Source organism: Myxocyprinus asiaticus, chromosome 14 (genome assembly GCF_019703515.2).
Source record: "Myxocyprinus asiaticus isolate MX2 ecotype Aquarium Trade chromosome 14, UBuf_Myxa_2, whole genome shotgun sequence".
NCBI lineage: Eukaryota > Metazoa > Chordata > Actinopteri > Cypriniformes > Catostomidae > Myxocyprinus > Myxocyprinus asiaticus.
Genome location: NC_059357.1, coordinates 20,233,631 through 20,261,336, shown reverse-complemented (window position 1 = coordinate 20,261,336; position 27,706 = coordinate 20,233,631). Strand labels below are relative to the sequence as shown.

The following is a 27,706-nucleotide window of genomic DNA, read 5'->3' as shown; positions in this document are numbered from 1 at the left end:
CATTTGATTAGTGCCTTTTTTTAAACAAAAGGAGGGACGAGTCAAAATTATTTTTTTGAAGCAATCAACATTATGCCACAAATGCTGTTGATTGAGCTTAATTTGTAATGAACCTGGAATTATCCTGTAAAATGGGATATGAGAAAGTATTAAAGAAAGTTGCGCACTTCACCTTCAACAAACCAGTGTTAATGTTGTCAATATTACGATTTTTTTTTTTCTCATGCATTTTCTGGTCTTCTTATTGTCATATACTCAAATTAATGTACATGAAAAAAGGAATACTTGTTTAAACTCTTAAGGGGTATCTGAAGAATTAATCTGCTGGAAGCAATGGAACATCTGATGAAGTTAATGAAAACAAAAATAAATCCTGTAAACTTGTAAATGTTCATTTCTGAATCATTGCAAACAAAATCCAGTGCAGTGACTCATATGGATTTTTTACTGCTGTTTCCTGAATGACACTTGGTTCTCAGTGTGAGTTGGAGCCCTGTCTTGAGTGTCAGGCCATGTGTGTCAGAGCAAGCAGTTGTGCACCACTGAGCTTAACTGATCTTTGGGCATACGCTCTGCCCAATTACAGACATCAATAAATGACTTAATAGCACTCTTTAGAGGAAACTAATTATGTGTGAACGTGTTTATGTGTTTAAAAGATGATTCACTGTGTTCTGGTTACATTAGGACAGCAATGCCTTATTAAAATGATGGTATTATCTATAATTAAGTGATGTCTTTTTGCTTTAAGCATGTTGCTTTTATCCAACAGAAACAGGAATTTCATATCGAGTAACTTGCATTTTAGACACCACAGTTTTGCTCCACAAATGAAAATAGTTCCAAATGAAGCCAAAGCAGGATCACCTCTTGCTTGTCACAGTGCAACGCATACAAGCGGAGGGACACAAACAGCGACGCGTCCCAGTGCTGTCATGCTAAGTATCAACACTCTTGGAGCAGCGCGTGTCCAATCGATTTGAAGACCTGAACTAATTGTTGTATAATACAAAATCAGAGTATCCCAAATGGAATGATCTTAACAATTCCACCTGATCTGAAATCAATGGTTCATATATATTGTATAGATAATATATTGTTTCCCTCATTGCCATAGACCTCTCCCATCTTTATGTTCCTACTCCATTGCAATTTTCATGGCTTCAGTCCTGGCTTGCCCTTATGATATCTCGTTCTCTCACGTTGACCTGTTAACATACTTGACCGCTTGGAATGTGCATGATGTTTCTGCATGGATCTGACTGTCTTCTTCAGGCTTGGTAGAGCATGAGGAAAGGAGGTGGTAGAGTGGGATGAGGACAGAGAGAAAGGGCAGGTGCTTGGTCAGGGGGTGCCCAATAGCACTGAAGAGGGCAGGGCTGATCTGGGGGAAAACATTGGCATCCAGTGAATATTTAAAGGCAAGATGGGCAGACTGGCCAGTGGTACTGCTTTCAACTGAGGCCACTTGACTCTCACTTTGCCATTCTGTCTGTTTGTCTGTCTGCATTTCTGGCTGTTTGCTGTAAGTCTGTCTGTCTGTCGGCTTGTCTGTTCCTCTGCTAACATGCTGGTACGGGCCCTTCTGCAGACCTCACTGGTCCTGTGGCTGGTACAGAACACCATACAAGGAGGTAAGTTAGATATGTCTTCTGAAGTGCTTGATGGAGAGGTTTGAGGGCGGATGGACAGACAGAGAGAGAGAGATGAGAAAGAGAATTAGAATTTGAGTGCACTCACAAGAATGCAGTAAAATTTGCATGAGGGAAGGGAATAGGAATAGTGGTCTGTTGTGATATTTGACCACATGTATAGGGTCACATAATGGAAATTATGACTTATTATATGAATAATTTACTTTATATGGAGAGTTTATCAGGTAACCCAAAGGTTACAGGTTTGATCCCGGGGAGGATTGACCCATGAAATGGAAAGTTACTGAGATCTCACTCGAGCCCTATAATAATTGTTTGCTTTTGATTTTGAATGCTGAGAAAATAAACTGTTTTATTTGAACTGGCACTGTGAAGAACAGCTGTGAGCATCTGAGTGAATATTTGCACCATAAGGTGTTGAGACCATCTAATACGTTTGTTTTCAAAACATCTTTTTGAATGGCCAACAATCTAGTCTTACTGCCAGTATTTAGATAATTAAAGTTTATGCATGAAAATATACAATACAATCTTAGAAAAATATATGACAATTACTGTATTTTTATATATATATATATATATATATATATATATATATATATATATATATATATATATATATATATATATATATTTCTGTAAAATGTATTCTAGGCTAAACATTGAATCGATTATATGATATATGTGATAGATAATATATTGTATAAAATGTTAAAAAGACATTTATTTATTTATTACACCATATTACAGTATGCATGCCATGTATTTTGTTAGGGTAATTTTCCAGGGGAAAAGGGTAAATACTTTATAATATGCACACAAACACACACACATATATAATATGCACACACACAGACAAATAACAGATTTCTGTGATGCTGAATCCATGCCGCTAGCAGATGTTGGTGCAACATAAACACAAAAATGACTGATTGCATCTAACATGGCTGGGCCTAAAGGGGCTAGGGGGTGCATAGCCCCCCTTGATTTGCCTCGAGTTCCCCCAGAAACTTCTGATGCTCCCTCCCCAGTGGTGTAGTAGTGTCTGAAGAGGTGGGCATACTGTGAATATATGAAGGACCCCATTAAAACATGCACCCGGTCTCTAAAATTAATATATTTATATGTATATGTAAAATGTTTAAGAAATATTTTTGTTCCATAAAATAAAATAAAATAATATTGGCTGTTGTAATTATAGTCCCACATGAACATGAAAATGTATATCAGTGTAAGTTTCTTGCTGGCATTGTGTACAGTACACTGCTAAGAACCATGTGGTAACTTGATGTTAAATATGTATTTAAATGAATAGGTGTCATTAATGTTCCTTTCATTAGGCTACTATGAAAATTGTTAATACTTTATAATTACTCTAAGAATACATACATAAAACATTAGCATTGTAACTAATATGAGTGTAGTAATGTTCACGTTAACATGTTTTCTTGTATTACCATATATAGCCTACATAAGAATGAATGGTTATTTGTTTTATTTGTGTACTGTTATGTGCTTTTCTGTGTATAGTGAAATTGTTTTCCTACTTAGAAATAAAAATTTTAATGATTTGATATCACGAGAAAAAAGCACCACTGACAGCAGTAAAAGGCAAAAAAAAGAAAAGAAAAAAAAGGCATCAAAAACTAGCACTTGTGTAAAAACATGCAGTATTTTCACAAAGTTTAATTGGATAAGCTACATTTAAATGTATATATTCCCTGTTTTGCAGGGAAATAAATTTACAGTGCAAATTATGGTTACTCCAGGGATGCTTGTGCATCAACATTAGACACTGGAAATGTCCCGCCCCTTACTGAAATGGAAAATATTATTGTTAGCAAATATCCAATCACGTCTGAAATGAACGTTCTGATTGGTGGATCAGATTAGTTGGACTGTCTGTCTTGCCCGTGCCATCAGCTGCGCTCCCACCTCCCTCAGCTCTGCGCGTTTAGAGAGAATCTCTGTACACTTTTTAAAGTAAAAAACAACAACAAAAACAACTACAACAACAATTCACTCAACTGTGCTGTGGCATCGCGTTAGTAGATTAAAAAGTTTCCGGGTCAAAAGTCTATACTCGTTCTGGTGGCCATACATATTATCACTTATTTTAGGTGGGCATACGCAAAATCCTGAGAAAGATAGGTCGGCCTGCGTATGCCCTAGACTACACTACTGCCCCTCAGAATGACGGCAGACGATCAACGTTGTCCCCTCTAAACATACAAGTGCCCCACCAAAGATCGCATCCTAGTACCGGCCCTGGCAACTAAACTGAAAAATTTGAATTCATTTAGATTTTACCGTATTTAGAGTTTATTACTTTGAATCCTAAACCGAGGTGTGATGACAGGGCTCCTGGTGAACCTAGCATGAAAGTGCGGTGTCATCTCCGTCAGCTTGACACTCCACTTTTGTTCTGGTAATGGTGATGGTACTACATTTTATATTCGGCCAACCGTCAAGGATGATTGTATTAAAGGTGTCTAGTCTAACATGTGTCTAGAAAACAAATATCATTAATATAATGTAGAAGGTTTCTGGATTCTGCCAAATGATTTTTTGATGTCTGTGCACATAGCGACTCTATGTTAAATTTCTGACAGCTTCGATAAACGGAGAATAAAAACCTCTGGAATTGAGGCTTGACATGTTTCCGTTTGCCTAGATCCTCTCCAGCCTCCGTAACCCTGACCGCAGTTCAAACACTCGTATTTCATTTCTAAAGATCAAATCCTGGGGCATGAAGGTGGCGGGGAAGGTCAAAATTTCTCAACCTTCCGTCAGTGCCGACTTTTATGACGAACACACAGTGCGTGTCTTTTGTCCTACTGTGTTTGGGCATCAATGGAAGCCTGTTCGTAATGCTGAGACAGCGGCAAATTCGATGAGATTGGCGCTGTTAATCGCTTATTGCGTCAGCTGTCACAGATTCTCAACCTTGAAAGTTTTGTAAGGCAAATTCTAAGAACTGAAACAGAGAGGCTTTAGACAGTGAAAAACATCAAGCAAATACTATTTCTTGGCCAAAATCTATTTGACGACTCTATGTTAAAGTATTTTTTTGACATTCCTTTAATAAGGCCCCTTATGACCCTTGCTAAACAAAAACATACTTTGTAGATACAGTAATGGTATCAGATGGTAATGCCTTGATAATTTGATATAGTGTAAGGGTACTGAATAATTAGGCTCAGAAAGCCCCAAAAAATTCAACTATATTAGGAGATTTTTAAAATGTTGAGAATATCAATTGGTCAAACCAGAATATCGAATAAATGTTAAAGGGATAGTTCACCCAAAAATGAAAATTCTCTTCATTTACACTACCGTTCAAAAGTTTGGGGTCACTTACCTGAAATGTTTCTCATGACCTTAAAAACCTTTTGATCTGAAGGCGTATGCTTAAAAGTTTGAAATTAGTTTTGTAGACAAAAATATAATTGTGCCACCATATTAATTTATTTCATTACAAAACAAAAATTGTATATAAAAAAAAAAAATGTTTTTGAAATGGATGACTTAAGAAAAGCAGCCAATAAGTGCCCAACATAGATGGGAACTCGTTCAATACTATTTAAAAAGCACCCCAGGGTGATTCCTCAAGAAGTTGGTTGAGAAAATGTCAAGAGTACATGTCTGCAGATTCTAGGCACAGGGTGACTACTTTGAAGATGCTAAAATATAACACAGTTTTGATTTATTTTGGATTTTGTTTAGTCACAACATAATTCCCATAGTTCCATTTATGTTATTCCATAGTTGTGATGACTTTACTATTATTCTAAAATGTGAAAAAAAAAGAAAAAAAAAGAAAGTAAGAATGAGTAAGTGACCCTAAACTTTTGCACGGTAGTGTACTTACCCTCATGCCATCCCAGATGTGTATGAATTTCTTTCTTCTGCTGAACACACATGAAGATTTTTAGAATTTTTAGATTTCATCTCTGTAGGTCCATACAATGCAAGTGAATGAAGACCAAAATTTTAATGCTCCAAAGTGCACAGAAAGGCAGCATAAAAATAATCCATAAGACTCCAGTGGTTAAATCCATATCTTCAGAAGTGGTATGATAAGTGTGGGTGAGAAACAGATCAATATTTAAGTCAGTTTTTACCATAAATTCTCCTCCCTGCCCAGAAGGTGGCGATATGCACAAAGAATGTGAATCACCAAAAACCTTTATGTCCCCTTGGAGCTTCAAAATGTTGGTACTCATTCACTTACATTGTGTGGACCTTCAGAGCTGAAATATTCTTCTAAAAATCTTTGTGTTCTGGAGAAGAAAGAAAGTCATACACATATGGAATGGCATTAGGGTGAGTAAATGACAAGAACATTTTCATTTTTGTGTGAACTTACCTTAACTTGCTGTTCTTGTTTTCTTGTAAGCTAAGTTTGAAGAAATTTGCTTAAAATAAGTCCCTTATTGTCCAATAGGAGTCAGACCACAGACTGGAGCCCTGGGAAGAATGGCGCCAAGTCGAGGTATATTGCACTAATATTCTTTGTATTGGTGGTGCATCTATGAGATATAGGATTAGTGATCATCACATTACTTTTCTCTCAGGTTCCGATCTGGGTGGTATGATAGAAGGCATGAATCTTATAACAGATACTGAATACAATTATCTATTTACACATGTGTCTAAAGCAGTAATTACTATCTTTTAAATTGTTGTATTTTCTCATGTCCAGGAGCTGGTATTCTTGGAGCCCGAGGTTATGGAGTGGGCAAGTCGGGAAATACAGGTGGTGAGTATAATTAACCTCTGATGGTGCTGAGATGAAAATAAGAAGTAGAATAAATAAAGCTTTATAAACTTTGAATAAAAAAATGGCACAATGCACAGAATTGACTTTGAAAAAGGGTGTCTTTGTCAGCAAGACCATTTGCAAGGGTATTTATTTCTATACAGTCGAGTGATATTATTTAATGCAGAACAAGAAATTATTATATTTTTATGTCCCAGGAGGCCGTTATCTTGGAGGTAAGTTTATCTGTTTCATCTTTTTGTGATTGGTGAAAATGCATGTGAGAAATTTCATTGCATTATGATATGTGCAGATGGGCTCACTGTGCATGAAATATGTGTAATGAGTATGAAATCTCTTAGGGGCAGCTTTTAGACCCACTGGGATCAGAGGACCTTTGAAACAAGGATATGGAACACTCGGCTATGGAGGTAAAACAGTCAGACATTTCTAAACAAATGCAGATGGCAGTTTTTTCTTTCTTTCTTTTTTTTTTTTCCCATGTTCTCTGTTAGATTTATTCTCGTATTTATCACCGTGGCCTTGCTATTTTGGTTCTAGCAGCCAACCTTGGGACTGGCCTTGGAGCAAGCCTTGGGGCCAATGGACTGGGAACTGGAACAGGGTATGGCCTAGGCAATGGGCTGGGAGCAGCTTTGGGTTATCAAGGAGGAAAGCTTGGAGGAAGAGGTGAGAACCCCCAATTTGCTTTATATTCAGCATACTTAACCACTCTTGCAACAGACTTGGCAAAATTATTCAATTAATGTCTGATTTTTTTATTTTTCCAGGATACACCAGTAATGGCTTTGGGGCTCAGCAAGGTGAATATATGTGCACTATAAAAACCTGAATTCTTTATGGGTGTATCCCAATCAGTAAGCATCATATGACACATTCCACTTAAAAGCCATCTCTGTCCGATCTGAAGGTTGTGTAGCAGATTGAATCTTATCTAACCAATCAGAAATTGACCTTGTGCCATGATAAAAATCTTTCACACATAGTGATATATGCTCTCCATTTGCCATGATTAGGTGTCATATTTTTGATTAAGTTGTGTGAGAGTGAGAGTTTATGTGCCTACTTTGAGAGTGTGTGCATGTAGGCTACTGTGTGTGTCTGGCTAAATAGTTGTTTTTTTCTTCCTCTAACCTTGACATCTCTCTTGTCTTGTTGCCAGGTTACGCTGCAGGAGGATACCCTGGCGCTGGACGCGGTATGTAACCTCTCCTTGTGTTAACATTAAAAATGGTTCCCTTCTCATTTATGTAAGTTTAAACTCAGGGGTCTGACCAATGTTTCATCTTTTACTCAGGTTGCTATAGCAACCACAACTGACAAACTAACCATCCACGTTTCCACTTTCAATTTCAAGAAGGGGGAAATGCTGCATCCTTTTGTTCCAATGATCTCTTTTTTATTTCAGATTGCAGAGGTTAACGGAATTCATTGTTCAAATTAATTTTGAACAATGAATTGTATTCTATGTCCTTGTCACACATTTAATGATGAGAATGATTTTTCAGTCTCTATGATGTTGTTTTAGAAGATGTAGGAACTGTTCAACTGACAGGGTTCAAAACCAGAAGTCTGCATCTCCACAAAGGTTTTTAGTATCCTCAGGTTCAAGGTTTTAAGTTAAAAGTTCAAGTCCAATTGCCCAGACAACTAACAGAGGAAGTATGACTTTTCTCATGCAGAAAACATTGGGGTACGTTTAGAATCAAAGATGCTTGATTCATCTGGTAGTGCAGGCCTCAACCAAAAGGTCTTCTAATAACATTTTGGACAAGCTTTTAAGGGTTCATCAACAAAAAGTGTAGGTCCCATTGTTCCACCCACTGGTTGAACTGTTTCAAATAGGTCTAATGTCAGTAATCCTGTAGCTCTAACGGCTTTAGGCACTAATAGCTTAGATTTTTTGATGTCACAAAGACAAAGAGGCACATTTTGTTTTTGAATTTATTGAACAACCAAATTTGGATGGAAAAAGTGTAGCTGTACCTGTGCCAGAGGTCAAGTCTTGCTAGTTTTGTGAAAATCTATATGTAATAATTTGCCTCCTTTGGAAAGCAGTTCCAGTTGCAGATGTATTAGGAGTTATCCACTAATGTGAAAATATATTCCTACTCTCTCAAAACATGAGAACTTTGTAGAACTTTTTTTTCCTCAAAACTTTGTATAGGCATGTGTTGGTTTGAATAATCAAACTGCACGCTGCTTGGTCAGAACACTTGCTCCTGGTCAAGTTAACTCCGATAGTTATATGGCAGAGGCTATTTGCACTAAGTGTAAATAGCAACAAAAAGCATCTTCTTTGCACTAAGTGCAAATAGCGTAAGATGCTGTTTGCATTCCTAATATAATGAAAATACTAACATACAGTATCACTGCAGTTTGTTTATTGTGTTTATTTAGAGTCTCACAGACACCCTATACCAACCCTTTCCCCTAAACCTAACCCTGACCTTCCCTTACAAAAATGTACCATAATTTTTCTACAGTAACCATAGTATCACCATGGTCTTTTGTAGTAAAATCATAGTAACCACAAATTTAAACATGGTTACTGTAGTAACATCATGGTTAATTGCATTAAAACTATGGCTTCCGCTGAAAACATGGTTAGCCTACTGCACGTGGCGAAACTCAGATCTTACGGGGGCTACAGATCCAGCAGCGCTGTATGGGCAGGTACTATTTACACCTAGTGTAAATATATATTTCATAATAATATAGTTTGAGGTAACACCAATTTGCAAATGTGAAATATGTTTCTGTTTGATCTTTCTCACCATTGAAATCTTTGTTTCCAGCTGATATGTCTATGTTTCCAGGTGTTGTGCCAAGAGGTGGCCAACCCATGTCACAGGGAGAGAGGGGCAATGGTAATACCTCTATGTGTGCATCACTGTGTGGCTTTCTCTTTTTCAAGCTTTTTCAATCTGCACTATTGAATGTTTGTTTACAATATTTAAGCTGTTGATACTGCATGATGCACTGATGACCTAAGTGTCACAAAACCAATCAATCCCATGAAAAGAAGCACAAATAGCTTCTCAGCCCTGCTTAAAAAATGGCTAAACCAGCCTAAGGTAGTTTGCTGGTCTTAGCTGGTTTATTCTGGCCTCCCAGCCTGGCCTAGCTGGTTTAGCTTAGCAGCCAACTGGTCTCCCAACCTGACCATCTGAAAAGTCATCAAAATCCCTCTGAAACCAGCCATCTGTCCAGCCTGACCAGGCTGGTAGACCAGCTAAGGCCAGCAAACCACCTTAGGCTGGTTTAAGCTGATTTCTTTAACAGGGAGGTGGCATATTGTTCTCGGTTACCTGGCTACACATGCCTATCCTGAAATGTGTTGAATTTCTCCAACAGAGTACCATCTTTTTTACCCCTGCATCATTGACTGCTGTTATGTTGAAAGTATTATCTTATTGAATGTTAATTTGTATTGTGGTGTTTAGGTTACGGTCGTAGAGGAGTCCCCAATGGACAGGGTGCAATAACCAATGGTAAACTTCCTCCCAAATGTATGTGTGATTTGTTTGTTTTGTTTTTTATTTGGTTTAGATTAATTTATGTTACTTCTCTATTTTAATATGTAGTATATAATCAAATATATATAATAAGTACACAATTGTGTCCAGTGTCCTCTAATGGCAAAGACCATGATAAATTATGGTGGTTTATTAGTTTTAAATAATGTGGCCTAGTATGTCTGTGGAACTAGTACATAGTAACTATAGCTGCGGTTCTTAGGTTATCATTTAGGACCAGAAGTGACCAATGGAGTGAGGGCTCAAATTAAGGGTAAACACACTCCACCAGCTCATAGACCCTTTTGATTCACCTATATACTAATTAGAAAGCAATTCATGTATCATACCTATAGGTAACTACTGTAATGCTCTGTAGGCTATGGTCCAGGAGCAGGCATGGTTAATGGACAAGGAGCTATAAGAAATGGTAAAGCCTTTCCTGTATCTGTCAAACAAAGCTGAAGTTTACATAATCTCAGTAGCAATTTTTTAGAATTGATGTGGTCTGTGGTATACACACCAAAAGTAGAGTATCTGTGAGTAAACTATAAAAAAGGAGTATTGTTGTTTTACTCAACAACAAAAAAAAAAAAAAGGAACTCTTGTGTCTGTGTTCAAGTGTCTTTGAAGTTAAGATCTACTAAGAAACTGTACAGGACAGGTGGAGGGAACTATGTTGGACTTTCAGTATTGAGATAAACAACTGTTGTGATACAATGCAGGAGGAATCTTGCCCAGTGGACAGGGCACCAATCCTTCCAAGTCGGGTAAACTTCTTCCAGATTAAAATGTCACATTTGTATGCCCAAATGCATGTCACAAAGTGGTGTTTTTTCCCAGTCTAAAATCAACACTGTGATCCAAGCAATATCACATGAAATGGATATGTGGCATTAGATTGTTTAGTGTTTGTTGACTGGAAAAATCCACTCCTCATCATGGGCTCATTGCAGCTGCTGAAGACTTTCTTGTCTATGAATGAGTGCTTCTTTCTACCACAGCTGTTCACAAGGTTGTTTGTTTACTTGTTATTTTTGTGTCATGCTAATGCTTCAAAATCTATTTCTTGGTGCTCTTCTCTTGTTCACTTTTCTTTGTTTATTGCTTCACTGGGCTTTTCTCTCTTTGGACCTTAAAGTCAGGATAGACACCATATTTCATTTGATGTGAATGAACCTGAGGCTGTGAGGTATAAAAGCACATTTTGTTAATTGTATTGTACTGTCTTATAGAGATAGTTCATCCAAAATAATGTTCCAAACCCATATGACTTTCTTTCTTCCGTGGAAAACAAAAGGAAATGGTAGGGAAAATGCTAGCCTCACCGTTCACTTTCATTGCATCCTTTTTTCCATTCAGTGACAGTGGAACAACATGAAGGTGAGTAAATTGTGACACCGTTTTCAATTTTGGTTGAACTATCCCTTTAAGGTCCTAGGTTAGGTTTATTTTTACAACACATTTTTTTTATCCACTAGAATTGTGGAGAGGTGTGTTTTTTTTTGTTTTGTTAACTTAATGACCAAGCTACACAACAATGCAACCAATTGAATGGACTGTACTTCACACTGACTCATACCCTCATTTTCTTTCATGCCAAATTAAATATGGCGAATAAGGTACATAGCCACCTCTATGCTGATGTATGTCCAACGCATGCTGGATTATTTTTCTCCCACAGGCCACATGAAGCAGTCACACTGTGAAATGACTTGCATGATCACTCTGTCCTACAGGTCCTTGACCAATCACGTCATTTTGTGCCGAGCAGGCTTTTTATGTACCAAAAACTAGTGGCCAGAGTTTGACAATTAACATGCTTGTTTTCCACAGGGTACGGCCTTGGTGCTGCTGGCTATCTTGGTGCTGGTCTTGCTGATGGTTATGGAGCAGGTATGTAGAAATTGCAAAATATTGTCTCTTTACTAGAAAGTAAAAAACATTAATTTGCAAGTATACTATACTGCCCTACAAAGTCTAAATGCATAACTGAGCCATCACTTAAATGTTTTTTGATTGTCCAGTCAAAATTGTTGTACATACACACATGGTAATGCACTTATTAGATATGTACATGAATTTGCGTATAGTTAAAGAAATAGTCAGGGTTTAATACAAGTTAAGATAAATTGACAGCATTTGTGGCATACTGTTGATTACAGCCGTGGCCCGTGCATTTTAAGTCTAGGCCTTCAGTGCGATTCATGCCATTAAGAAAACACAGTTTCACAATGAATAAGACACCGCATGCCTATTTTACATTACACGGCAGTCAACTAATGATATCAATTTACATTTTAAAAACATGTCCACAAACGAAAGCCAGAACCAAGGAGGTCTAATACCAAGGAAAAGCTCTCTAATAATATTTGCGATTTAAATTTTGCTTGCAATAAATTTTGTGTCGTCAGGATACATGGTTACTTTTCAAAAGTTGATCTAACACTGAATGCTCCAGCAGCTTAATTTACACTTAGAAAACTCCTGATGTTGCTATAACAATGCAAAAGCACTTACCAATTTGCTTGAAGTGAAAATTAGTCCTACTGTCCTGTTTAATTAATCAAACACACGATCATGCAGAACATCTCAGGTTTTTAAATCCATAAGGATCTCTTTTTCAATGGTGATGTGGTAGTGACAGCCGACTCATCAGAAAGATCTCGCGCTCTTCGCTTTCAAATTACATCTCTTAAAGCATGATTGCGTCACTCAAGGCCAGCTAGAAGGCCTGGACTGGGACGTATCCTAAAGACCATACCCACAAGAACAAATAAATTAATCTGATTGGTTGATGAATATGTTAATCTGACTTTAGACGCCTATTCACTGCAGTGTTGTGGGATTCTGTGAAAATTCTGAAGGCCTGACGGGGTGGAGCTCAGACACACATGCTGCTTCGGCTAGAGCATGGCTTCGGGCATGCGATTTGTGAAACAGTTGGCACACTTCGTTTGTAAGCATAGAGGAATAAATTCTGATTGGATAAATTTTTTTGTTTTTTGCTATTCGTTTGTAGATTAATTAGGTGTTGAAAGCGATTGAAAATTGAAAAGGTCAATAAGAATGAAAGGATGAAAAAATATTTATTTATCAGGCATGTTACACCAGCAGAGAAGGCTTTGAAATCGCCACTGAGAAATCTGAGAAATCGCCACTGGTTTTGACCTGGTCATTCCTTTTCTTTACAAAAGCAAAAATCTGGGTTGCAGTGAGGCACTCACAATGGAAGTGAATGGGGTCAATTCATAAATGTTAAAATACTCACTGTTTCAAAAGCATAGCCACAAGGTGTAAACAATATTTGTGTTAACATGATTTTAGTGTGATAAAATCACTTACTATCCTTTTCTGTGTAAAGTTATATACAACTTGCCATGACGATGAAACATTGTAAACCATAAAACCCTAAAAAAATGACAGTTTAAACAGCTTTACAGCTCAAATTATACATGTTTTTACAGAAGAATTAATGTTAATACTTTTATAAAATTATAAGCTTCACATTTCTGCCTTTAAACCCTCCAAAAATTGGCCCCATTCACTTCCATTGTAAGTGCCTTATTGTAACCTCCATTTTTGCTTTTTTAAAGAAATGGACAGACGAATCAAAATTATTTTGTGTGGTAATCAACATTAGTCCACAAATGCTGTCGATTGAGCTTAACTTGCATTGAACCCAGAATATTCCTTTAAAGTCTAAAAGACCCGATTTCAGTGAACTGGATAATTCATTTCAATTAACTTGAACAAAATGTGTAGTTACTGTGCATTTGCACTGCAGTAGAGTATAGGCATATTTAATTGGAGATGCCTTATTTACTTGATTGTTGACGCAGGTCTTGGGGCAGGTGGATATCCACAGGGAGTTCGAGGTGGAAAGCAGAATGGTAAAGTCAATTTTCATATATATTTATTGAAATCTTGAAAAATGAAGCTTTTAGGGTTAGGGTTAGGTTAGAGTTAGAACATAATGCTAAAACATTTATCCACTGTCCTAAAATAAGGATCTGCTTATGGCCTTGATCAGCCCTCCAGTGGATTTTGTTATATTGTGTGAGGTGTAGATTTTTGATATTGCGTGCAATATTAATGACGTGTTATGGTAATGACATTTAAAAAGTCTGGGTGGGGGACAAAATTGACCTTTCAACACTTTTAAATATTAGGAAAAAGTAATTGATTAAAATTTCCATAAACAATGAATCAACACATTTCCAAGTGTTTCTTTAAGTCATTTTTTCTGTTAGTATTGAAGTGAAACCTTTGGTAATATTGAGGCAGGGTTTTCAAGTGATGCATTGAGCGCATAGTCGAAGTGTGGCAAGTTCAGCAGCCTGCTGGTTCAGCACAAAGGCAAGAGCAGCACTAGAGGCAAAGCTCTTCTCTGAGACCTGTCTTTCAGATATTCTGATATCAGCATGCATATTCCTGCAAGAATCACACACAGTTTCACACTCTATGTTTAGCTTTTTTTTTCACCAAATCATGTCGGTTGCAAAGTGGCCGACCTTTACTGAGAAAGTCATTTCTTGTTTACTTTTATGTACACGTCACCATTGTTTTCCAGCTTTCAGTCTTCAAACAAAGCTTTTTTCAACAAGGTTGAATATTCTCTTTTCAATAGGCTACAGTAATGGATATGGCACTGACATTTATGGTACTGCAGACGGTTATGGGGCAGGTGAGTCAGACTGGGCTTTTATGATGGAGCATTGTCCTTACAACACACTAACATATAGACATAATTATAATTGAGTGACAATTATAATTATGTTACAGGGCCTGCCTTCCCAGCAGTGTTAGCTGATAACATTGGTCTGAATGGCATAGCTGGTAAGGCTGAAAGTTATCAGTTACCAACACATCAAACAATGAATTAACATTAAAGAGAGAAGTCCATCAATGTAAACATTCTAACAATGCAAACACCTGTAACAATGTAAATATATCCCCCAGTGTTTAAACTGACATGCTCATGCTTAAGTACTTACTATGAAATTGCATAAGATTCTTTGCAATCAAACCTTAAAGCATGCATTGAGAGTTGAAAATGATGCACAAAGCTTAATCTGGGATATTTAAGTGCAATATCTAACCACTGGAGAGAGCAGCCCTTCCCTGTGCAAATGCTTTTTTTTTAACAACTTGAACAAAAATAATTTGACTGCAGTTTACAGCTAGTGAAAGTACTACTAGAGTGAATGGTAAGCCAAGTGTTTTTGCACACCTTAAAGGGATAATTCTGTTATTATTTACTCACTCTCATGTCATTTCAAACCTGAATGACTTACTCTATGAAACATAAAAGATGAGTTTTTGAAGTATATTCAGGCCACTTATTTTCAAGTAGGTTTAGCTGCAGGCCGGAGATCTCCAAATGGGGGCGTAATCACCAAAAGAGGGTGTGGTTACTCCAGTAGGGGGCAGGGTTACTCCAAAAGGGGGTTGCGCCAACTCCAAAAGGGGTGTCACTTCCACTCACATTTAGGGTTAGGCATAGGGTTAGGTAAGGGGCTCCCTACATCTTGGCTGGCGGTTTGGAGCTCCCGCCCTTTTTTTGAGCTCTGCCTGCAGCAATATCCTTCGCTTTATTTTCTATTTGATGTAAGTTCATTGTGGACTAGGACTATTAAGCTTCAAAATGACATAAAAAGAAAAGAAAAAGCAGTCCATATGACTTTTGCACTATATTAAAAAGTGTGCTACATTAAAGTCTTCTGAAGCCATAAAGATTTGTAAGGGGAACAGAGAGACTGAAGATATTTTAGTTGTAATTCACTTAAAAAAGTGGCCTGGATATTGTTCAGAAATTCACCTTTTGTGTTGTAATGAAGACAGAAAGTCATAATGGTTTTAAAAGACATAAGGGGGACAAATGATGACAGAATTTTCTTATTTGGATTAAAAACTAATCATTTAACTAGAGGCACCATTGTCTCCATGACAAGTGAAATCACAAAGGTCAACTGTTCCTATTGCAGGTCTTGGAGCTGGAGGCCTTGGAGGTCCAGGGCTGGTAGTTGGCACTGGTATGGGTACTGATGCCAAGTCTAGAAAATATGGTAAGAATAGGACAATTGACAGTTTATTCACTCTTTTGGGATGAACCTTGCCAACCAATATGATCTCTGTGCAGCCATGCTGATGCCTGTTCTACCCTATCTAGATCTGCCCTAAATGTCACATTTATATTGCACTTGTGTTGTTGTGGTTGCTTGAGACCTCTGTAATACATAACATTTGTCTAAAGCAGCTGGTGGTGTACTCGGTGCTGCCGGGTCATTGCCCTACGGTGGCCAGCCTGTGGTCTCAGCCGGACTTGGACCTCAAGGGAAGACTGGTAGCTATGGTGGAACTACATACGAAGGTATACCAACTCTTGGGCCTGACACTGGCCTGGATATGTGCAGTGCATATGTTTGTTATTCAAATGCAACATGCAAATCTCAGTTTTCTGGCTTTCCTGATGCTTTGCCTGAGGATTTGACTTGAATATCTCGCACCTGTAAGAAAAAGAGAAAGAGAGAGAGGAAGATTTTTTTTTTTTTAAAGTATGGAAATTAACAAAAATAATTTCAAAAGACTAAGTTCCTGGAGCTCAACTGTAAAGCAGGGCTCTAGCAATGCCAAGATCATGTGTTCAAATCCCAGGTAAAACACAAGCTGATAAAACTTCTACCTTAAATGTATTTTAAGTTGCCTTTCCAAATGCAAAAAAAAAAAAAAAAAAAAAAAAAGTGTAAATGTAATGTAAATGATAAGATCAGATAACTACGGTATATGACAGTCATTAAAAATTCTCTGTCTTTTTTTTAGCTGGTACTGGTGGAGCCTTGGAACCTTTATCAGGTAAATGCAGCTAATAATGTGGGTAACAGAGTTTTAGTTAATATATTAATATTATCTCTTAAGAGACCCAGTCACATTTTGTGATAATCTCATGTGACCCTCTTTATCAAATACAGTAGGTGGAGGTGTAGGTCAGTTTCCTTACAATGCACCAATCATTGCAGGTGGAATTAATGGTAAGTTGATACAGTATAAAAAGAGAGAGACAGAAAGAGAGAAAGTAATAGATTCCCTGATTGTGAGACAGCTGTAAATGTGTATATCCACAGGTGATGCTGGCTTTCCCTATGGTGCTGAGCAACTCAGTCTTGGAGCTGATGCTACACAGAAATCTGCCAAATATGGTGAGAATACATACTGTATGTACATGCACCAGTATGTTTGTTTTGATAGTCTGAACCGCATGTTGAGACCACTTGTCTGAACCTTCTCAATACAAAAATTATTCTTTTGTACATATGTGTCTGTTATTATCTGACCATCTGTTCTGACCTGATTAGCAACACGTACAGTCAGTCATTGTAAAATTACTATAAACAGACTATTTAGCAGAGAAAGGACACTTCTATTAAAATGAATGGGAGAAATTTGAGGAGATTAGAAAGGAAGTCAAACCTTACAGGTAAAAGAGCCAATCACCTTTTAGATACAGACATTACCTTACAATCAACTCAAGAATGTGCATGCACATTAGCTATACAATATTATTAATACAATATATATATATTATAATTATATATTATCTATTATATATATATATATATATATATAATTATTTTTTTTTTATTTTTATTTTTTTTTGCATAATTTGAGGTAAAGAAGCACATTTTATGATTCCAGTGTTGTTCAATTTTACTACTGATTTGAAATGTTTTCTTTGATCGTAATCTTGACCAACTGTTTTGGAGATTTTGGTCCTTTCCCATTCAAGTAGATAGGAGCTGCTCTTGTATGCCATCTTGATAGAAAGACTTTGCTATAAACACACACCTTTGATCAGTGTTGGGTGTAATGCATTACTAAGTAATTAATTACTGTAGTTAAATTAATTTTTCATTGAAAAAAGTAAAGGGATTACTCTTAATTTTTCAGTAATTTAATTACAGTTACTTCTGATGTAATTGTGTTAAATACTATATAGACTATACAACAATTCTATATAAAACAATAGTGAATTTAAAATCGAAATTTAACATCTAATGTTAATGTTTTCTGGGGGCCTGGGTAGCTCAGCGAGTATTGACGCTGACTACCACCCCTGGAGTTGCAAGTTCGAATCCAGGGTGTGCTGAGTGACTCCAGCCAGGTCTCCTAAGCAACCAAATTGGCCCGGTTGCTAGGGAGGGTAGAGTCACATGGGGTAACCTCCTCGTGGTTGTGATTAGGGGTTCTCACTCTCAATGGGGCGCGTGGTAAGTTGTGAGAGTAGCATGAGCCTCCACATGCTGGGAGTCTCCGCGGTGTCATGCACAGTGAGCCACGTGATAAGATGCGTGGATTGACGGTCTCAGAAGTAGGGGCAACTGAGACTTGTCCTCCACCACCTGGATTGAGGTGAGTAACCACGCCCCCACGAGGACCTACTAAGTAGTGGGAGCTGGACATTCCAAATTGGGAGAAAAGGAGATAATATATATATATATATATATATATATATATATATATATATATATATATATTTATATATATATATGTTTTCTAATTTAATGCTTCCCCCTTAAATTCTTTGGCCAGTTCATGAATAATTTATTTGATTTTCTATGATTTATTTGAAAGAATTAAAAGAACCGTTTCATGTCTATCCTTGTATTTTCATCTGGTCGAGGTTGATAAGGGTAATGCAATTAATTTTCAGACAGAGTATTTAGTACAGTAATCTAATTACACTGTAGAAGATGTAATTAGTAGTTAGTAATTCCTTACTTTTTTAGAGTAACGTACCCAATACTGCCTGTGATTACACTTTCTGTTTTAGAATGCCAAATTGCATAGTTACATTACTTAAGAAAATAATTGTTTATTATTGTTTATTTAGTGTGATAAAATCACTAACTAACCTTAACTGTGTAAAGTTATATCCAATACGATTAAAGGGTTTCTTTACAGATGACAAGGGTCATCTTTGTCCAATATTTGTAATTTTACATAGTAAGGTTAGTAAGCCCTATTCCATTGTTAGTGCCTTACTGCAACAGCAAATTTTTTTTTTTATTTTTTTTTTGTCTTTTTTCATATTTTAAAGGGGTTACATGATCACTGTAACACATGGCCTCTCATGACTTATTGCTTTAAAGGGCTCATGACATGAAGAATAATATTTTCCTTGATCTTTTGACATATAAGAGGTCATTGTACTATAAAAACATACTGTAAGTTTCAGAACTCAAAACTTCCTCCTCACTGCAAAAAGACCATTTGTTGAAACCAAGTTGCCAAAATGACTCCTTCTCTACTTCCTCCACATTGTGATGTCATACTGTGGTAGACATTTGCATCTGACTGCCTCCAGAACAACATATCAAAGCCTAATTTACCTTATCACTTCCGTAGCCTGCCCAGTAAAGCAGTGAGATGGTAAGGAGAGAGCAGGTCAGTCAAGAGCAGAGAGCCAATCACAACACTGGGCATTTCTTAAAGGAGAGGCAGCACCAAAACCAAAACCAAGCATTTCTGACAGAGGGTCAGAATGAGGGTGGAAAATGATATATATATATATATATATATATATATATATATATATATATATATATATATATATATATATATATTATTATTATTATTATTTATTTATTATTTTTTTTTTTACAAATATATAGCTCTTTTTTGTGCAAAAAAACTTTACTAATATTATAAGTGAACCTCATGGAACATATTAAAATAATAAAAAAAAGGCATGTCATGACCCCATTAGTAAGTAGTAGACATCAATGACTAGAACCCTCACACACAAAGAATGTTGAGAAAACGTTACCACAATATAAATGACTTATAACTAGACAAATAACTAGTGTCCTAACTGATCATATCTAGGTGCAGGCTATGGAGCAGCACTGAGTACTGGCGGCCATGCTCCCTATACTGGTGAGCACTGAAGCATCTCTAATTACACAAGCTGACAGGTGTTGAGATGTCTAATGTGTGATTAGTGACCATGTTCAATTCTTCTTTTACAGGACAGAAGGATGGAAGCAAATCAGGCCTTAGTGGCATTTATGGGAATGGATACAAAGGTAGCTGAAATATTAGAAGATCTGAATTCTTAAAGGAATTCTGTCTTAATTTACTCATCCTCATGTTGTTTCTTTTGTGAAACATAAAAGGAGATGTTAGGCAGAATGTAAGCCTTAGTCACTATTCAGTTTCATTGTATCGAAAAAGATGCAATGGAAGTGAATAGTGACTGAATTTAAATTTGTGGTTGTACTATACCTTTAACTCAGCATTTTGTGTCTTATATTTATTTAAATTCATGCTGTTTCTTCTCTTTCTCATTTACCTTTCTCATCCATCTTTTCTAATCCTCTCCAGGTTGATTTCTGAAGCCTTGATGTTAACTCCTTCAGTGTTTTTGGCCCCTTTCTATCTAGTGTTTCTCACCATTGTGCAATTGTTTTTTTTTTTTTGTCTTGCAAATTGTTTTGGCTTTACTTGTGCCCATTTGTGTGGGTAAGTGCGGTTTTTTTTTTTTTTTTTTTTTTTTTTTTTTGGTCTATGTATATGTGTGGTTTTAAAGTTGATGGTTATGTTCCTGATTGTGTTGTTTGTGACTGTTTCCCCAGTCTTGTTCAGTGGAGAGTGTTTCATGCCCCTTGTGTGTCTCTGTATTTTACTAAAACATGTTAAGCATTTTATTGGCTGTTATTTTACTTCTTATGAAAAACTAAACATTCCCCCTTTCTATCTGACTCCTTAGTGTTTGTTTGTGAAAAACAAATGCTGTAAATGATCAATGTCTCAAGACAGAGTCTTACTTAATCTCTTACTTAATGGGTTAGATGACCCAGAAATAAAATGTCTGTTGTCTTGTCATTTACTCACACTCATATTGTTACAAACCTGTAAGACTTTCTTCCGTGGAACACAAGAGAATATATTTGAAAGAATGTTGATGCTGCTCTGTTTTCCATACAGTGAAAGTGAATGGGGACTGAGGCTAACATAAAAACGGATTTGGAAGAACATGAGTAAATGATGACAGAATTTTCATTCTGGGTGAACTCTCTTATATCTTATATATAAATCCTTGTGAGTTAAATTATTTTAGTATCTTCTTTTTATTTTGACCTTTAATGAAAAAAATACTGACCTAAACCAATCAGCTGAGATGTATTGTCATATTTTGAGGATGCTTTTTAGCTTTAAGATGAATTTCGAAAGACTCAAACAACAAGATGGTTTCCTGCTTAATGTCACTGAGTTGGTTTGATTATCATTGGTCAGAAAAAAGATCATAATCAGAGCTGTGCCTGAATAAGATTTATTTTATTTTTTACTTTTAACATGCTAATAAAAACTGTGGTCTACAAATCATTTGGGAAAAGTTAAAAAGTTTTAAGCACAATGATGATAGGCACTGGACGTGCACTGGCATCAAAACACATTTCAGTTAGTTTACCAAAACCCAAAAGATGTTTTGATTTCTAGTGTAAAGACATTTTTGACACTTTTGATCTTATCAAATTTAAGTTATTAAGTAATGTCTCAGAGAGAGGCACTGACTAAATGAGTATAACAACACACTTGATTTATCACATGGGTGTGCATACTGCTCTCAGTTCTCATCCGTTTACAGGAAAACCACACGACAAGCATCCTGTTTCACAGCAGATCAGAGCCATTCTTATTTCAGCAAAGCAGATGGGTGACAACAAAACAAAACAAAACAAAACAAAACAAAACACAAATTACTCCAAGCTGACAAGCATTTGAGCTTTTAATGTTTACATAACAGTGCTGCAGATTAATTTTGAGTCATAAAATACTTGTGTACACTTATGAACTTATAAATAGAATACAAATAATTATCATCATATAACTCTAAGAAAACTAGTTATGGCAGTTATGAAATTATGCTAATTACAAAAAAAATAAATAAAAAAATAAAGAAAATAAGCATAGTAAATAATTTGGTGTGCAGATTGAAAGAGTGAAATAAGACAATACAATTACATTGTGTATGGAGTGTTTTTTGAAAAATTGCATATCTCATGCCAATGCTTTCTAATTCTTTTTGCATAAACATCCTGCGATAAAGACAGCAAACAATAAATACTTATTGAACATGGCATTTAAAGTTAACAAATGATAAGACTGAATTGATTAAATAGGACCTCTTAAGGTGATAAATACATGCAAGAGTCTGGGGCTGAATTCATGAAAATTTTCTTAAGAAAACAATTCAGAAATTTCTAAGGATTAATTATAAGTACAAAGATTGTTGGAACATTCTTACGAACTTTTTTCTTAAGGTAGAAAACAAATTCTGGTTGCATTATCATATACTAACCAAAGCACCCAGACTTAACCAAAACTTTATTTACTACAAAATAGATTTAGCACTGTAATTTGTCTTCTGATATAGGTACAATTTATCTAAAAGCACTCCTTTGTTCAATAGCATCTCTGCTGGCACAGGACGGGCATTTCGTGACACATAAACCTTTTCCAAGTGGAAGTTCATGGGAGAACCCACATACTTTGCACAATAGGGGCCAGACAAACTTGGGCCACATGTCACTTCAGTTTTGTAGAACAGCACACCATGATTCAAATTGCAGAAATTCTCAGTCTGACCTGCTGTCATTGGTACTTCACAGCTTCCCAGCAGGTCATCATCCCATTTACTATCTTCATCCCACACCTCCAGTCTCAGTTTGTCATTTTCAGCCAGCACAACATCACCCAGATCAAAGGTTTCCACCCAGCGGGGTGAGTTGTTGTTCTGGATCACGTCAGTGCGTCCGACCTCATGATTGTTTTTGTCAAACACTTTGACGTACGCATCGGTTGCTGAGGTGTGGTCACCCCACAAACCTTCTGCACTCACAATTGTGACCCTGACCTGGGCAAGTCCACGCTTAGATGGACAGCAATCTGGTGTAATCTCAGGTTTGTTGTGACAAATGCAGACACAAGGGTCTTTTAGGTTGGTTTTAACGCCGGCCTTGCAAGGTTCAGAGCAGTTCCTCCATAGTGACTTTTCCAGAATATAGTCGTGAATGGCTTTCCGCAAGTGCTTGCGCAGTGGATTTTTGGTCGGGATTAACTCATGCAGAGAATCCAGAGAATAAGAAATCACATCTGGGTAACGTGGCAGAGAATCGAGCCATTCTTTGTAGGCTGATGGGTCTTTACCTCCGGAGAAAAGAAGCTCAGGCTCTGTAGTATGACCACCAGTGACCTCTGTCAGCCTTTTGAAATTCAAATACAAAGTTAATTTTGGACTTGCTAAAATACAGTTGCTTGTTTTAAGATAGCGTGGCAATCAATGTGAGCAAGAACAATATCATGAACTGTAGAACTGGCCATGAATTACAACATAATCATAATTTAAACCCACCTGTCATTAAAACGGCTAGAGAAACTGCTCTTGCTCTCTGTTTTGTCCTTGTCTTCATTACAATGCTTAATTTCTGCTTTCATATCAGCTTTGCCAAGAACACTGGCATTTGCCTCCACATCCAAGCATATCTTCACCTCATCTGCACTTAAGCCCTGTAGAGTGGTCTCACACTGTTTGATACTGGTCACAGAGTGTACACTTCCTCCAAGTGTTACCTAGAAAAAGAAAAAAGTTACACTGTAAAAAGTGAATTTGTTATTTTAGGGATCTGACCCTTAAAATTACTTTCATTGGTGTATCTTAAAGGGATAGTTCACAGAAAAATGAAAATTATCTCATCATTTACTCACCTTCATGCTATCCCAGATGTGCATGACTTTCTTTCTTCTACTCAACACTAATGAAGGTTTTTAGAAGAATATTTCAGCTCTGTAGGTCCTCACAATACAAGTGAATGGTGGCCAGAACTTTGAAGCTCCTAAAAGCAAATAAAGGCAGCATAAAAGTAATCCATAAGACTCAAGTGGTTAAACCTATATTTTCAGAAGCGATACGAAAAGTGTGGGTAAGAAACAGATCAATATTTAAGTCTTTTTTACTATAAATTCTCCTCCCTGCCCAGCAGGTGGCGATATGCACAAAGAATGCAAATCGCCAAAAACAAAAGAAGAATGCGAAAGTGAAAGTTGAGATTTACTGTAGAAAAGGACTTAAGTATTGATCTGTTTCTTACCAACACCTCTCATATTGCTTCTGAAGACATGGCTTTAACCAATGAATTACTTTTATGCTGCCACTGGGATTAGCATTTAGCGATATTCTCAACTCTGTTGGGGTCAGGATCAACTCATCGCCATAATCATACGCTAGATTTAAATCTTTCATTTGGAATTGATGTTGATAATAAAGCAATTCTGCCGCAGAACGATGACATCTCAGATCATTACCTTGTCTCTTGTATGCTGCGCTAAGCAAAGGTCACTCAATCTACGCCATGTTATCGATCAGGTAGAACAATTCTTTCGACCACTAAAGATAGCTTCATTAATAACCTTCCAGATTTGTCTCAAGAGAGCAGCTCGAAAAATGGAGCGCAAGTAGAAGAGTACAAATTTAGAGGTCTTTCGTGGTGCATGGAATAATAGTGTCTCTCGCTACAGAAAGGCTCTGAAATCTGCCAAGTCTGCATATTTGAGCAAACTCATACCACAGTAACCACAATAATCCTAGTTGTTTATTCAGTACTGTGGATAAATTAGTTAGGAATAAAGCTTTGACTGAACCAGACATTCCATTACTGCACAGTAGTAATGACTTTATGAATTTCTTTACTGATAAAATTGAAATCATCAGAAACAAATTTGGAAATATGCAACCATCTGCAATAGCACCTCTGAAGACAGTGTCTCATATTATTCCCCAAGAGCAACTTCAATCCTTTGCTGTCATAGGACAGGAAGAGCTAAACAAACTTATCAAAACATCAAAATCAACAAAAAGTATGTTAGATTCAATACCGTCCAAGCTATTAAAAGAAGTGTTTCCTGTAATCTCAGAACCTCTTCTTAATAATATGAACTCCTCATTATCCTTAGAGCATGTCCCAAGAAAATTTAAGATAGCAGTTATTAAACCGCTTATCAAAAAAAACACAGCTTGATCCTGGAGAGTTGGCTAATTATAGATTGATCTCAAATCTCCCATTTATGTTGAAATACTAGAAAAGATAGTGTCCTCCCAACTATGTTCATAAAAAATTAAAAAAAATTTAAAAATTATATATATATGAAGTATTTCAGTCAGGATTTATGCACCATCATAGTACAGAGACTGCACTTATCAGAGTTACAAATGACTTGCTCTTATCCTCTGATTGCAGCTCCATTTCTCTTCTAGTGCTTTTAGATCTTAGTGCTGCCTTCGACACCACAGACCACGAAATTCTCTTGGATAGGCTTGAGAATTATGTTGGAATTTGTGGACAGGCATTAGCTCGGTTTAGGTCATTTAGGTTATGTTCAGTGAGCCTGGTTTCCCCCAAGGTTATTTTTCTCCTTTAACCAACATCTTATGGAGTTCTGTGTTCCTTGCCACAGTCGCCTTAAGCTTGCTCACTGGGGGTCTAAATATAAATATAATTGTTTTCTATTATTTATTTTAAGGCACAATTTACAATCATGTCTTCTTTTTTTTAAACCTCACTATAATTACTTGAAGACATTACTATATTACAGCCTTTTCTGTTGAAGCATAATTTTCTGTAAAGCTGATGTGTGTTGTGAAAAGCACTATACAAATAAAAATGATTTGACTTGACTTTTATGTGATTTATGAAGATTCAAATTTCAGGTCACCATTCACTTGCATTGTATGGCCTTACAGGGCTGAGATATTCTTCAAAATCTTTGTTTGTGTTCAGGAGAACAAAGAAAGTCAAACACATCTGGAATGGTATGAGGGTGAATAAATGATGAGATAATTTTCATTTTGGGTGAACTATCCCTTGAATGTATTTAGGTTAATTAAGTTATGTAATATAATGTTTTTGATTTAAATAAAACCAGTTCATTTAAATGATAGCCGATTTTTTTCAAAAGGAGATTGTTGAAGACAGGCAGTATGGGTCATTATTGTCCAGTCACAACATATATTACAACACAAGTGGTTTTAAATACCACTCAACATGGCATAAATTATAAAGGATGTAAAAATCAGAATTACCTTAGTGATATAATGGGTTCCATAGGTGTTAATGAACTTGTAGAAGCGCTGTTTGAAATCAGTATTGTATTCCTTCGGAAGCTCCTTCACAGAGCGCTTAAACTCAGGATGGAGCATGGGCTTGTGAGAGACCCTGTAGCTATAGGCAGACATGGAAAACATGTTAGACAAGGTAGGACAAGATAACATAATGACAAATGTGTTCCTTTTATAATCAAGAAAAAAGTAAAGGAAGGGATGAATCAGTGGAAACAGTGGTCTATTGTACCTGTAAAATGCACAAGAAATACTCTGACTGGCAAAACTGAACTTGTCCTTTTTGGTCTTTTCCATTGAGTACTCCGCAAGCTTGGAGTTAGTCCCAGCCATAATGAACGAGCCTTCATTTTGATGAACATTTATCCCCAAGTTTAAACCCCAGTTGTTCTCAATAGAGGACATGCTCGAGCTGACCAGTTCCTCGCTGGACTGGTAAAGGGAACTTGATATTTTAATGCTGCACTTTTGACTGGGTCTCCAGTCCACCACTGATATCGGAAGCTTTTGCTTTTCCCCATCCATGTAGGGATTCTTGCAAATAGTGCACGATTTGTCCTTTTGCCTCCAGATTTCAGTGTTTATAACGAAGGCTCCTTTGCGCTGCATCTTGGTCACATCATATCCCTCACCAGCAAGGTTGGATCCGGGGGCAAAGTTTGCATTTAAGCATTCATTCGGTTTACCTTTACTGCATGACTGCACAATGGGCAGAAAGAGGTAAAAAACAAGCCTAGCCCACATTACTGAAACAGGTATTGTGAGATGCAATGAGTCAAAGATGTATGGATGCTCCTCTTTCCTTTGGAAATCACATAAAATAGTAAACAAATATATAAATAAATCATACACCATAAAACAATAAGTGCTTTTTTTTTTCAAAAGTGTAAAATGTCTGTCTTTGATTATATCAATGATTTATTGATCAGAAACACTGAGTTCCAATGTGAAATCACAATAATAATTATATTTGACATAATGGTATAGAATGACAGCATTATAACAATGATAATGTAAAGATGAATATTGTTATAATACTGCTGAAATGATGGTTACTTTTCATTACCAAATTAAGTTTTGCTCTCATTTCCGAAACAAGAAAAGCAAGCTTTTTATAATACATTATAGCTCTGGTCTAAAATGTTACTTATTCTGAAATATTACCAGGACTGTCATGACAGGAGGCATGCCCTGATGTTCTGTTAGACTGTTACTAATGGCGTGTTGTGCATGACCATGATGGGAAAATGGTTAGGATGCATTATACAATTTGCGAGACAATTTATGGAGAACTGTAAAAAGTTTTCAGAATTTCAGTTGTATATTTCCACAGCATTGTATCATAGGTAAAACAAGCATAACAAACATATCATACATTAAAAACACTACAAAGAAGGCACCCTATGTTCTCTTAATGGTGATGTAAAATTCTCATCTTACCTGAAGCTACTTTGTTGTGTCTAAGTGTCGATTGTGAGTGTGAAAGGGTGTTTGTGAGAAGTAAACTTAAGCTTGTGGGTGGGCTTTACCGTCATGTTCTACCAATAAAACAATACACGCATGCACACATTCCCAT

General features: G+C 36.6%; 2 protein-coding genes across 13 annotated transcripts; one reads left to right on the top strand and one right to left on the bottom strand.

The window, feature by feature from the left end:
• Positions 1-1,428: 1,428 nt before the first annotated feature.
• On the top strand, positions 1,429-20,844 carry LOC127451620 (uncharacterized). 12 transcript variants are annotated; one of them, XM_051716428.1, is made up of 25 exons: positions 1,429-1,634; positions 6,103-6,150; positions 6,361-6,417; positions 6,636-6,653; positions 6,780-6,848; positions 6,982-7,107; positions 7,209-7,241; positions 7,601-7,636; positions 9,237-9,308; positions 9,885-9,950; positions 10,180-10,230; positions 10,336-10,386; positions 10,682-10,726; positions 11,793-11,852; positions 13,799-13,849; positions 14,587-14,643; positions 14,742-14,795; positions 15,944-16,024; positions 16,213-16,329; positions 16,779-16,811; positions 16,928-16,987; positions 17,081-17,155; positions 19,842-19,892; positions 19,985-20,041; positions 20,340-20,844. In XM_051716428.1, the coding sequence occupies exons 1-25, from the start codon at positions 1,568-1,570 to the stop codon at positions 20,342-20,344; spliced, it is 1,440 nt and encodes a 479-aa protein (XP_051572388.1). In that variant the 5' UTR covers positions 1,429-1,567; the 3' UTR covers positions 20,345-20,844. The 12 variants fall into 12 exon arrangements, with proteins under 12 accessions (XP_051572388.1, XP_051572393.1, XP_051572391.1 ...); XM_051716433.1 differs by having other exon boundaries at positions 6,979-7,107; positions 9,258-9,308; positions 9,885-9,932; XM_051716431.1 differs by having other exon boundaries at positions 6,979-7,107; positions 9,258-9,308.
• On the bottom strand, positions 20,419-27,706 carry LOC127451619 (perforin-1-like). Its single transcript, XM_051716424.1, has 5 exons — positions 27,571-27,706; positions 26,363-26,932; positions 26,095-26,233; positions 23,371-23,588; positions 20,419-23,221 (listed from the first exon to the last, which is right to left on the bottom strand). The coding sequence occupies exons 2-5, from the start codon at positions 26,872-26,874 to the stop codon at positions 22,351-22,353; spliced, it is 1,740 nt and encodes a 579-aa protein (XP_051572384.1). The 5' UTR covers positions 26,875-26,932; positions 27,571-27,706; the 3' UTR covers positions 20,419-22,350.